We start from the raw sequence: 13,575 nt of genomic DNA on the forward strand, positions 1-13,575 counted from the left end.
CTCCTGTAAAGATTTACAGCCTTGGAAACCCTGTGCAGGGTCGCCATGAGTCAGAACCAACTCCACGGCACAAAACAACAACAACAACTGACCTTGCAGTCCAGTGCTTTATCCCACAGCACCACATCAGGACTCCACTTTGTCTGTAGAGTTCTTGAATTTTATGATCCTATTTCTTGGTGTAGGTTTATTTTATCTATTTTTCTGGATAATAGCGGGGTACTACTAACTGGAAACTCATGAGACATTTTCATAGATTTGTTTCTGAGATGATTTTCACTTCTCTGTTTTTCCTTCTTGAACATCTGGTATTTGAATATATTGGGCCTTTTGACTAGGCTTTTAGTTTTCTTACTTTTTCTCTTGTTCTTCATTTCTTTGTCTTTTTGTGCTTTCTGGAAGATTTCCTCAATATTATCTTTAAATCTTTTGAATTTTCATGTATCTATCACTGTAGGATTAGCACTGGACTGCGAGCCAAAAAGTCAGCAGTTCAAACCCACCAGCTGCTCCTCAGAAACCCTATGTAGGGTTGCTATGATTCAGAACTGACTCAATGGCATGTAACAACAGCGACAACATGACAATATTGTGTGTGTGTGTGTGTGTGTGTGTGGTATGGTGCAGTAGGATAAGCACTGGTACACTGGTCTGCTAACTAAAAGGTCAGTGGTTCAAGCGTACCAGCCGCTTCTCGGCAGTCCTCTACAGGGTTGCTATGAGTTGGAACCAACTTGACAGAACTTAACAACAAAACATCACAATATTAATTTCCAAGAGTTCTTTTTTTTTTTTTTTTCAAAAAGTGTCCTGTTCATGTTTCAGGGATGCAATTGATATCTCTTTAAGAGTATTGTTGTTGTTAGGTGCCATCGAGTCAGTACTGACTCATAGCGATCCTATGTACAACAGAATGAAACTGCCCGGTTCTGGGCCAACCTCACAATTGTTGCCATGCTTGAGCCCAATGATGCTGCCACTTTGCCAATCCATCTTGTTGGGGGTCTTCCTCTTTTTCTCTGACCCTCCACCTTACCAAATATGATATCCTTCTACAGCGACTGTTCCCTCTTGACAGTATGTCCGAAGTATGAGAGACGAAGTTTGGCAATCCTGGCCTCTAAGGAGCACTCTGGCTGCACTTCTTCCAACACAGATCTCTTTGTTCTTTTAGCAGCCCATAGCACTTTCAATACTCTCCTTCAACACCATAACTCAAAAGCATCAATTCTTCTATAGTCTTCCATATTCACTGTCCAGCTTTTGCATGTATATGAGGTTAGTGAAAATACCATGGCTTGGGTCAGGTGCACCTTAGTCCTCAAGCTGACATCTTTGCGCTTCAACACTTTAAAAAGGTCTTGTGCAGCAGATTTGCTTAATGCAATACATTGTTTGATTTCTTGACTCCTGCTTCCATGAGTGTTGATAGTTGATCCAAGAAGAATGAAGTCCTTGACAACTTCAGTCTTTTCTCCGTTGATAAGAATGTTTATATATTTTTCTTTTGAAGATTTTTCCTCTAATATAGTAGTATTTATAGGTTTTTTCCCCCCCCCCCCCCCCTTGTGTTGTATTTTGGCTTTTTAATTAGATGCATTTATCACTTGTCTGGTTGAACTAACAGGCTACTTGAAAGTGTTTGCTGCATGAGTGAGGTTTGTTTACTATGGATGTCAGTGTTGGGTGTCTGTCAGGACATTTTCCGTTAGGATCCTTCCTAATGTCAATCTGTTTAATCATTCTCTGTTCATTTGGTCAAATTCCCCAGAGAGAGCCTTTTTAAATGCCAGGAAGATGTTAGCATTCTGGATGCTGGATCATGCCGAAAGTTTTTGGGATGTTGGTATTCAGAGTGTAAACTGGTGGTTTATTTAACGTTTTCTGTGTGATACTTTTGCTTCTGTATTCCTTATGGCTTTGCAGAGTTGAGAAGAGGCAGAATCTGAGCACTGAAGTTTTATTAAATAAACTTTCAATGAATCCTCCTCTTTGTAGTTTTACCTTCACAATTTGAGAAATGCATGGTGTTAGCAAATTTGAGCCTTTGAGCGTTCTGTAATTTGAATCACCTCTACTGCTGGTGTAGGATTAAGTTTTTGCTCTGACAAGTCAGGTATTTTCTCCTGTTTTCTGGCTTCCAAAATCTATTGCGGTTCTTTTTTCTCCTTTGTCTTTGATGATTTGTCTTTTAAGAAAAAGTACTTTTTAATTTCAGTGAGGTTTTAGGAAAAAGTAGAAGCTGATTGCATGTGTTTAACCTGTCATTTTAAACAGAAAGCATATACAACCACACACACACTATCTATCTACCTATCTATATATGTATGTATGTATCTTTTAAAGAAAGTAAGAACACTTCAAATGAAAAACAGTATAGTGGTACAAAATTTTAACATTGATTGTCTTTGAATGGTAGGATTACAGGTGTTTTATAAAGTTTATCCTCCTTGTATTTTATTTGGGTAAGATATATATGATACTTGTAAAAAAAACCGGAGGTAAGAATATGGTACTTAGTGTGTTAATTCCTTTTTGATTTATGCTTGCTTCTGGGTAAGACAGATTATGCAGCATCCTTTCTCTGTCCATGGAATCCAGGATCATCTGAATGGCAGAATATTTGGTGATCCTAAGTCTAGGTTACTTAACTACTATGAATTATGCTTGAGTATGAAATACCTGGTGTTGTTAACCTATATCTGATGCATAGTTTTCCAGTATAAAACCTAAGGAAAAACAGTATTTGGACTTAGAATATCTTTAGTTTGTATATGATGTTCACAATTATGGAATAATTAATAGCATTATTTATCTGCTGCTTTTATATGAAACATTCTTGCACAAATGTTAAGTAACTAAATGGCTGCACAGATACACTGGTTGGCTGTGAATGGGCGGACAGAACTACTCCATGACCTTGTGCAGCACGTCAGTGATGTTGACGTTGAGGATGCAATGGGACAGACAGCGCTGCACGTGGCCTGCCAGAATGGACACAAGACGGTAAATTCAGCCATGAGGATTTTTAAATTAAGTTGCTCGTGTTCATTTTTGAAAATTCTGAATTCATGACATCTTTTTCACAGTATGCATATGAGAATGTGAAGCATCATAGCAAAATCTTAGAGCATTTTATGCACTGTGTACACTGACTAATATATTTTGTATAGATTAGGAACTAAAAAATGGTGCTTTAAATATACCAAAAGTACTTATAATTTGGATTTCAATTTTATTTCTTTTTCTTATATTCTAATAGCTGAGTACAGTCATGTGTCACATAATGTCTGTGATACTTTTTGTGAAATAGGACTTCATGTGAATTGGGCATTGTCTACCACCATATTGTAGTCTGGTGTGTGTTTTTCTTTAATCATCTCTAACAAGCTTCATGTCTTAGCAATGATATCCTCAACATGCTGAGATGAGGATTTGTTTTTGTGTTTGGTCCTCAAGATAACATTGTTAGCAATTTCTCCATATCTGTTAAAGGGCCCTTTCGAATTTTTGTAAGCTTTGTAGCATTTAATGGAGCCGATCCTGAAACAGCTTGGAGAAATTTTGTGTTTTTTTTGTCTTTGAGGATCTTGTGATTTCCTAAATTGTGAGCAGTAGCATTCACTGTGTTTTCCAGATTCATGTTGCTTAATCATCTTGTATTTCCCTCCTAAATTGGTTCTCTCCTTTGCGTCTTGCTGCTGTTATCACTAGCACTGGTTTGCTCCTGTTGGGAGCCACAATGAAATTCATGGTAATCTTTTCAGAAGAATATTAAACAGATACTGCTGTAACACTGAAGAGATACATGATGCATACACTCACTGTTCTATGGCAAAAGTTTTAGGTAGAAAGTACAGTGTAGTACGCTCAAAGCTAGTAGCATAGGTGTTTATTATAGCTATCAAGACACAATCTTTTGTGGAATTTTTTCACAAAACAGTTTGTAGAAAAATGGATGACAAGATAATGGGATTTTTCTGCAAGCTTTTTGAAGCCCCTCATATTATAGGTTATTTATGTGTTTTCCCATCATTATATGTCTGGTAGTGCAATTGCTTGTATACAAGAGACATGAGATACACGTGTTGTATGCAGAATACTATTGTGTTCTCTACTTCCTGCTCTCCAGTAGGAATTTCTGATCTACTGTCAGTAGTGTAGTGGTTATGAGTCGGGCTGCTCATCTCAAGGTCAGTACTTCAAAACTTCCAGCAGATCAGCGGGAGAAATGTAAGGCTTTTTGCTCCCATAGAGATTTACAGCCTCGGAAACACTATACAGGGTCGCTATGAGTCAGAACTGACTCTATGACACATAACCACCACTACCAGAACAGTCTTAAGAGATACCACAGGTATATATGAGTTTGAACACTGCCCAAACAACCGTTATGTGGTGCATGACTGTATACTAAGTTTGTAAAGGTATAGCATGTTTATGTGTAGTTCTAAAAATGTTATTCTAAGCTATAGAAAGTGAGTTAAAAAACTTTTTTTTTTTCACTATTAAATCTTAGTTATTGGGAATATATAGTTAGGAAAGTGAGCACTACATCAATTCCGTTTCCACCTTCTGTGATATATGATGCAAATACAACAATGATGGCTGCTTGTTTTCTTATTTTAGATTTGTAAAATCCTGCATTTGTTTCATGATTTCCTTTTATGTATACTTAACACATCTTTGGTTTTTGAAATGTGCTACTATGTCTCTCATTAGAAGATTTTTCTGTCTTATAAAAAAAATTGTTAGTTTATGATTTTAGATTGAATTTTTTACTACAATTTCTTATTTGATTACATTCATTTTGCCCCAGCCTTCAACTTCTCACATTTTGCCCACAGAGTGTGTGTAACTGTTTATTGATGATAGAAGGTTACTGATCTACTAACAAACCAAAACAATAACAACTAAAAACAAAAACAAAACAATTGCCAACTGAGGTTTTTGGTTTGTTTGTTTGTTTGTTCAAATTCTCTCCAGTACCTGTCTGTCATTTTGTTGTACTGTGGCTTGCATGTTGCCGTGATGCTGGAAGCTGTGCCACTGGTACTTTAAATAGCAGTGTCAGCCATGGTGGACAGGTTTTAGCTGAGCTTCCAGACCATGCAGACTAGCAAGAAGGAGAGGCAGACTACTTCCAGATGTTTGTTGTTGTTAAGTGCCATCGAGTTGATTTCGACCCATAGTGACTCTATATAGGGTCTCCAAGGAGCAGCTGGTAAGCTTGAACCACCAACCTTGCAGTTCAAATGGCCTTGCAGTCTGGTGCATTAACCCACAGCACCACACCAGGACTCCAAATGGTTAGCCACTGAAAATCCTATGAAAAGCAGTGGTGTGAGATAGCACAAGAATATTGTGAGATATTATGCTGGAAGAATAGCACAGTAATAGCTATTGTGCCGGAAGAATAGCCCCTCAGGTTAAAAGGCATTCAAAATATGACTGGGGAAAGGCTGTCTCTTCAAAGTAGAGTTGACCATGCAAATGGAGTAGCACCTTCATTTCGGCCTTTCATTTGCTGATGGAGTACACCTTAAAATGAGGAGAAACAGTTGTAAATAACCACTGATAATCAGAACATGGAATATACAAAAAATGAATCTAGGAAAATTAAGAGTTGATGAAAATGAAATGGAATGCATAAAATTGATATACTGAGCATTGTTGTTAAGTGCCATGAAATCATTTCTCACTCATAGTGACCCTGTCTAGGTTTCTGAGCAGCTGGTGGCATGATTGAGCTGAAATTGATGGGTTTTGGTCATTTTCAATCAGACAGTTGTATGGTTTACTATACCAGGAAGGATAGATTGATGAGGACTGGTGTTGCATTCATCATCTAAAAGAATATTTTAAGATCTATCTTGAAGTATAATGCAGTTTATGATAGGATAATATTCATACACCTATAAGGAAGACCAGATAATACCACTAATATTCAAACTTAACCACCAACCACTAAAGCCAGTGATGATGAAATTGAAGAAATCTATCAACTGCTTCTGTCTGAAATTGATCAAACATGCAATCAAGCTGTATTGATAATTACTGGTGATTGGAATGCAAAGGTTGGAAACAAAGAAGAAGGATCAGTAGTTGGAAAATATGGCCTTGGTGATAGAAATGATGCTGGAGATTGTATGCTAGAATTTTGCAAGATCAGTGACTTATTCATTGTAAATACCTTTTTCAAGCAACATAACATGATTATACACATGGACCTAACCATATGAAATACACAGAAATCCAATTGTGTACATTTGTGGGGAAGAGACTGTGAAAAAACTTTCTATCATCAGCCAGAACAAGACTCTGTCATCAGCTAAAACAAGATCGGGGCAGACTGGAACAGGTTATCAATTTCTCAAATTCAAGCTGAAGCTGAAGAAAATTTAAAAAAACAAGTCCATGAGAGATAAAATATGACCTTGAACATATCCCACCTGAATTTAGAGATCATGTCAAGAACAGATTTGATAAATTAGACCTTAATGACAGAAGACAAGAAGAGTTGTGAGATGTACCAAAAAAAAAAAGGTTGATGTTCAAACAATTCAAGAGATAATATAGGATCAAGAGCCAGTGGTATTAAAGAAAGAAGTCCAGGGTGCTGCATTGAAGGCATTGGCAAAGAACAGGGCTCTCAGAATTGATGGATTACAAATTGAAATATTTCTACAAACTGATGCAGCACTGGAGGCACTCATTCACCTATGCCAAAAAATTTAGAAAACAGCTGTCTGGCCATCTGATTTGAAGAGATCCATATTTGTGTCCATTCCAAGGAGAGGTGACCCAACAGAATGCAGAAATCATTGGACAGTATCATTAATAACGCATGCAAGTAAAACTTGCTAATCTAAAAATAACTGCCTGTAAATTGACAGGGAACTGCCCTGCCAGAGGTTCAAGCTGGAAACAGAAGGGATGTGGAGTGAGGGATATCATTGTTGACATCAGACGGATCTTAGCTGAATGTAGAAATTACCAGAAAGATGTTTAACTGAGCTTTATTGACTATGCAAAGGATTTTTTTTTTTTTTTTAACAAAAGAAGAAATAAGATTTTATTTTAGTGCTCAGAAGATAATTAACATAAAAACAACAAATATATTTGTAATCTTTGAATTCTAATGTGAACAAGTTACATAATTATGTAGCTAAATATTAAAGTTTTAGAGAATAAGTCATATTATTTGCATTACATATTTATTTAAACACATTTAAAATAAGACCAGGAGAGGTTTTAAATTAAGGATATTAATTAGTATATTTAAAATTATAATAAAGCTTATATTCCTAATAAAATGATTATAAATTTTTTATAAGCAAAGTATGTCCTATTACAAGTAACACTGTAATTTCAATTTGTAAACTGATAGTGTTCTGTTCTAAAATGTCAATGTTCTTAAGAAAATTAGATCATCATTTATTAACTTACTATAAAAAACAGGGTAATTTAGATCATTAAACACTTAGACGTACAAATGGCAGTGAACTAGAACCCCCAAAACATTAAATTCTCATTGCTGTGACATAAAAAAAAACCCCATACATTTACATAGTCATGGACATTTATTGACTAAAGAAAAAATATTGAACCCATACTTCACCATGTATGTTCACTTTTTCCAGTTAGATTTGTAAACTCTTAAAAAACAAATGTAGAAAACAAGCATTATTGAGGTAAATAATTTAAACATTTTATTGCTCTTTAAATACTAAAGAACATTAGTCTTTATAATAGAAAAGGAAATGCTAAATCAAATGTTCTTTAAAATATATTAGAAATATTACTTAATGCATAATATTTCTTTGGGAATCCTGGTGTGGTTATGTAAGATAGTCAATGGACTGCTAATTGAAAGGTCAGCCGTTCAGACCAACAAGCCACAGTCCTCAGAAACCATATGCAGGATTCCTGGTGTGGCGCTGTGGGCTAATGCGTCAGACTGCAAAGTCGTTTGAACTATGTGGTCGGTGGTTCAAGCTCACCAGCTGTTCCTTGGAAACCCTGTACAGGGTTGCTATGGATTGGAACCGACTCGACAGCACACAACAATAACAACGAGTCAGAAATTGCTCGGCAGCACTTGACAACAACATTTCTTTTATCTAATACCATTTGATAACTATTATTCAAATGATCAAATCATGAATTTTTCTTCTGTAGGTTAGCCATTGAACTGCTAATCACAAGTTTGGTGGTTCAAGCTTACTACCCCCTCTGTGGGAGAAAGATGAGACTATCTCTCATAAAGATATACAATCTCAGAAACCCTACTCAGGATCACTGTGAGTCAGAATTGACTTGATGGCTGCAGGTTTGTTTGTTTGTGGGGGAGTTTATAAGTACAACCATGACTCCCTTAAATAGCTATTTGAGATATGAAAGGTCAAATACATATTTATTAAGCATAAAAAAGAATTCTGGAGATATATTACATATAAATAAACTATATAAATTCAAAAACATAGCTCATACACTTTAAAATTTTTTAAGTGTTGATATATATATATATGGAATGAAGAGTGTTGTATATATTTTCTCCAAAAGAATATTGTCATAAATAGTTAACTAAAATTTAGCAAGAAAAAAAGTAAACTACATCTCAGATTAATAGAACAAATTATGTGGGTCTCTATGTCTGATTCTTGCAATACTGATATACTCATTGACCTTGGCAAGTATATAGTGTAGTATTCCTAGTCACATTGCCATTTATATTCCTGAATGAATGCAAAGAAGTTCCCCAAATTAAACAAATACAAGACCATAATGTTGACCTTTAGAAAGCGGAGTGAAAACTCCACTCTGTCCTTATCAGTAAACACTAACCAATAACTTTCTGCATGTTGGGGGAGGTACAAAGACACTGAGCTATGCATTTACAGACTCTTCCTTCATAGATGGTTACAATGATGGCAGTGAGAGAATGAAGGTCTTTCTAGAGCAGTATAATTAAAAAACAGAAAGATCAGCTGTCTTGGAATGTTCACTTTGAGGTACTTATGGGAAAACCAGTAGCCTCTTTTTTTTTTTAATGTTTTATTGTGAATTATGAGATAGTTTATATGGGAGAACATTAGCTTTACATTCATCCTATCGTATATCATTTCATTGCCATGGTTACAATCGCCTCCTGCATCATCAACCAACCACAGGGTATACCCTGCAAGCCTGTCCTCTGGTTGTCAGCACACAGCCCCTCTCCCTCTCTGGGTCTAGAGTCCCCAGCTGTTCCGTCTCTCCACATCATCATCTCTGCCTCCATCTCTGGCATCACTGTATTTCTGGGTAGGATCCCGCATTCCTCTCATCTCCATTGATGGTCCCAGGACCTCTGCTCCTGGACTGCAAAGTCAACCACTCCTTTTGCTACAAAATGTCTACCTTTACATTTCCAACCCTCACAGTCAGTCCTGATAGTAATTATTCACTATTGTGCCACATGAGTGCTATTCCCATCTCCTTACCAGCCTCGCCCAGACAAATTGGATACTACTCAGTGGAGATTCTGCCTTCCTCCGCACTCTCTGGATCTAGGCTCCCTCTTGAAAGCTTGTAAGCCAGTCAGTCACTTCTTGCCTTTGTAGCTCCCCCCCCGTTTTGGGTAGCCAATGTCCAAGTTGCCCATCCCTGTCTACCCTGTGTATGGAGGGGGTGGGAATGAACCTCGCTATAAAGATTTGTTCCCTCTTTTGAGCTACTGCATCCATAAGTATAGGTTATGCAAAGGCTTTTGACTGTGTGGATCATGATAAGCTCTGGATAAGATTGCAAAGAATGAGTATTCTAGAGCACATAATTGTGCCCATAAGGCACCTGTGCAGGGACCAATCGGCAGTTGTTCAGACAGAATGAGGAGACACTGAATGGCTTAAAATCAGGAAGGATGTGCACAAGGGTTTATTCGTTCACCATACTTATTCAGTCTGTGTGCTGAGCAAGTAATCTGAAAAGCTCGATTATATGAAGAATGTGGCATCAGGATTGGAGAAAAATTCATTAAAATCTGTGGTATACAGATGACGAAACCTTGCGAAGACTTAAAATACTTACTGATGAAGATCAAAGACCATAGCCTTCAGTATGGGTTACACCTCAGAGTATAAAGAAAACAAAAATCCTAACAACTGGACCAGTGAATAACATGTTAAATGGAGAAACGACTGAAATGATCAAGGACTTCACTTTTCTTGGGTCCACTATCAATACTCATGGAAGCAGCAGTCAAGAAATCAAATGATATATTGCATTTGGCAAATTTGCTGCACAAGACCTCTTTAAAGTGTTCAGGAAAAGATGTCAGTTTGAGGACTAAGGTGTATGTGACCCAAGCTATGGTATTTTCTTGTTTTTTTTCCAGAATTTGGTAAAAGTCTATTTTCATTATTGGTAGAGATGCATTAACAGTAAATACATGTAAACAGTGTGTAGGTGAGACTGCACGACTGTGGCATTGGTAAACTAGATAGAGAACCAATGGAACTAGAACCCAGCTAACAAGTAACGGTCTCAGGATTGAAAATATGGCTCCTGCTTAGATCATCCTTTGTTTTGATCACCTTCCTAGGGGGTGGGAGTTGGGGGAGGAAGCCTGCTGGTCACAATGGAAATATATTAAGGCCAAATCTTCTGCTATCCATTTCCAAAGGTTTCTTCAGCTGGATTAAGCCTCCAACTCCAGGGCAAACCCAAGTTTGTGGCCTACAGCATTAATGCTCTTTTCGTCTACCAGAGCAGACAGTGTAAGCTTCACACCAGGCCTCAGAGTGTAGCCCTCCCCAATTAAACTAGAGGTGTTGACTTTTGCAGAAGTGGAAGCGGTGAGATCCAACTGATATTTAGCAGCAAAGCCAAAGTGAGTACAGTTGGTACCTAATGTCCAAGCAAGGTTTACTGAAGTGTCAAGATCTTCACATATTCTCTGATAAATTGATCCTCCAAATTCTGTCCCATCATTGACATTAGTGTGTAACGGAAGTCCCCAGTCCTGTAGCCCACTGCAAAGTTATTCTGTATCAGTTTTGATTTGGCATTGTCAAAGGTCATCTGGTAACCAGCAAGCCAGCCCTCATAACCAAAGACAGCTGAAGCATGGATTGCAGGTCGAACAAAATCAAAGTCAACATCACAGCCAAGGTTTATGCACTCCCTCTTGTAAGAAGACTTGATTTTACCACTTTTCTTTCCTGTGTTTGGTGAGAAGGTAGTATCAAATATCAATTTTAAACCCTGACAAATGTGGTCTTCAATCACTGTTTCTGTTCCCAGAGTGTCTTCAGTGTTCCATTTTTCTATGAAAGTCAGACCATACTTATATTTGGTCTCCAAGGTTCCAGTCACTTTACCAGTGTCTGTATTAGATGAACCAGTTGTGGAGAATTGCACTCCACTACATGACTTTGTTTTCACATCCAGTTTCACCAGCCCCAGACCAGATCCTTTGTTGGAGAGATCTCTTGCAGCTTTGCCAAGGTCAGCATATGATGGAGGAATGCACATTGGCCACACACAGCTCTGCCTGTAGGTCGCCATTACGAGGCAGCGGGAGGGGTGATCTGATGGTCTCCTGAGAGGGGCAGCCATGCTGCTCTGCTACCAGGTGAGGCCTCTCAACCAATGCAAAGTTGGGTTACATCTCCTGAGGCTGGAGGGTGAAGTCGCTATGGTATTTTCAATATCCCATTTCCATGTGAAAGTTGGACAAAAGAATTGATGCATTTGAGTTGTTGGAGAAGAATATAAAAAGTACCATGGACTGCTAGATGATCAATCAAATCTCTATTGGTAGAATTGCAGTCAAAATGCTCCCTAGAACCAGGATGGTGAGATCTGGTTTCTTGTGTATTTCGGACATATTATCAGGAGGGTTCAGTCCCTGGAGAAGGACATCTTGCTAATGGAGGTTCAGTGAAAAAGAGGAAGATCCCCAATGAGACGTACCAGCACAGTGGCAGCAGCAATGTGTGGAAGCATAACACCGACTATGGGGATGGTGCAGGGCTAGGCAGTGTTTCCTTCTGTTGTACAGAGGGTTGCTATCAGTTGGAACTGACTGGACTCTACCTAACAACAATAATAACTACAAATTCTGTGAGTCTTATTATTGGGAGAAATCCTTGGAATCTGGGTTTTCTTCTCTACAACACTTTTTCCTTGGTCTGGGTTCAGGACTTAGGGCCCTGGACATTTACTATTTTATGTATACCTCAACTCACAGAATATTGGGCTTCTTCGAAGGCAGTGAGGCATAGGGTGATATCGTGTTAATGTTTAATAAGGGTTAGAAAAAGGTGGATTGGGACTAGTTTTCTCTTTTGTAGACTTTCTTTTGAACACAAGTGTCCATTTCTATTTGTGTTTTTAGCATCTGGAGAAAACCCCAGTACTTTCAAGAAGTGTTCCTTCTCATTAGTTTTTACCTTTTAAGAGTCAATCCATGTAAATTATAAAGACGTACTCTACGTGGGTGGCTAATAGGGAGAGAATCTGAAATGTTCTAATCTTCAGTGACCAGGACTTTAAGTAGTTCTTGCTCACTGGAGAATGAATTCTGCAGATAACTCTTAAATTAAAAGCCCTTTCTCTGAATACACACACCCTCTGCTAGAACAGATGAGCTGTCATTTACTAACATTTACAAAGTGTACCTTGTTTCCTAGGGATTTGTATAGGGCAAAACCTGGATCAGACTAGAAATGATGCTACAATAGCTAATTTTAGCTGTCTTGAAATAGTGTAGAAAGAATTACTAAGAAAACCTTGGCTCAAAACATGTGCGTCACAGGTTGCATTAAAATTAAGAATTGCTTTCTGAAGCCCCTGATGATTAGATGGCTTAAGAATAATGTACTCCATATGGTTTACAACCTAAAGCAGGTTTGGTAAAGTAATGGAGAATTCCTCATGGTCAAGATACACTGCCTTTGAAGAACTGTATTCTCAGAAGATTTATAGGGAGCCCGATTTCACTGTGGTGATGAGTTTCACAGGATGAGATTTGCAGATATAAAAGAGGAAGAAAGCCATGCTGCCTCTGGTTGATTGATTGTATTGATGGTGAAAATCCATTATGCCAATTGGTCAATTACAGTTACTTGCAAGGATATACAGATAAAGGGAACATTACCAGAGACAGTTTTTTGAAGCATCTTTGATCTTTCTTCAATTAGGGCAAGAAAGAATCTTGGAAACTTAGTGTATTTCCTTGTCTCCAAGACTGATTATTTCCCTAAAAATCTGTGTTGATAGTTGTGCTGATATTACCTATCTTTCAGAACTACTCATTTATTTCCAGGATATGTTTATATGTTAGTGGGTAGCATATTTTTTTATGTTGAGTTCTATAATTTATTGAGCTGTGAACTGTAAGTTATTATGAGGTAAGGAATATTGGTTTTTTGAAAAACCTGTTTTATGCCTTCCCATAATTTGATCACTGAGTATAACTATGTTTCTTCAGGTATTTTAGTATTATTTAGTCTAGTGACGTGTCAGAATTGCCTTTTCATTGCCTTTATGTTCTCATGTAGATGTATATCTGTGTACATAGGTTTCAGG

General features: G+C 37.6%; 1 protein-coding gene and 1 pseudogene across 1 annotated transcript in view; one reads left to right on the forward strand and one right to left on the reverse strand.

Annotated features, from left to right (window-relative positions):
- Nucleotides 1-13,575, forward strand: part of HACE1 (HECT domain and ankyrin repeat containing E3 ubiquitin protein ligase 1) — a 146,316-nt gene that overhangs the window by 35,830 nt on the left and 96,911 nt on the right. Inside the window, exon 6 of the mRNA XM_006839970.1 lies at nt 2,875-3,006. Coding sequence (XP_006840033.1) covers nt 2,875-3,006 — 132 coding nt within the window. The remainder of the gene's footprint in view (nt 1-2,874; nt 3,007-13,575) is intronic.
- On the reverse strand, nt 10,682-11,550 carry LOC102819465 (annotated as a pseudogene).

This window comes from Chrysochloris asiatica, unplaced genomic scaffold (genome assembly GCF_000296735.1).
Source record: "Chrysochloris asiatica unplaced genomic scaffold, ChrAsi1.0 scaffold00027, whole genome shotgun sequence".
NCBI lineage: Eukaryota > Metazoa > Chordata > Mammalia > Afrosoricida > Chrysochloridae > Chrysochloris > Chrysochloris asiatica.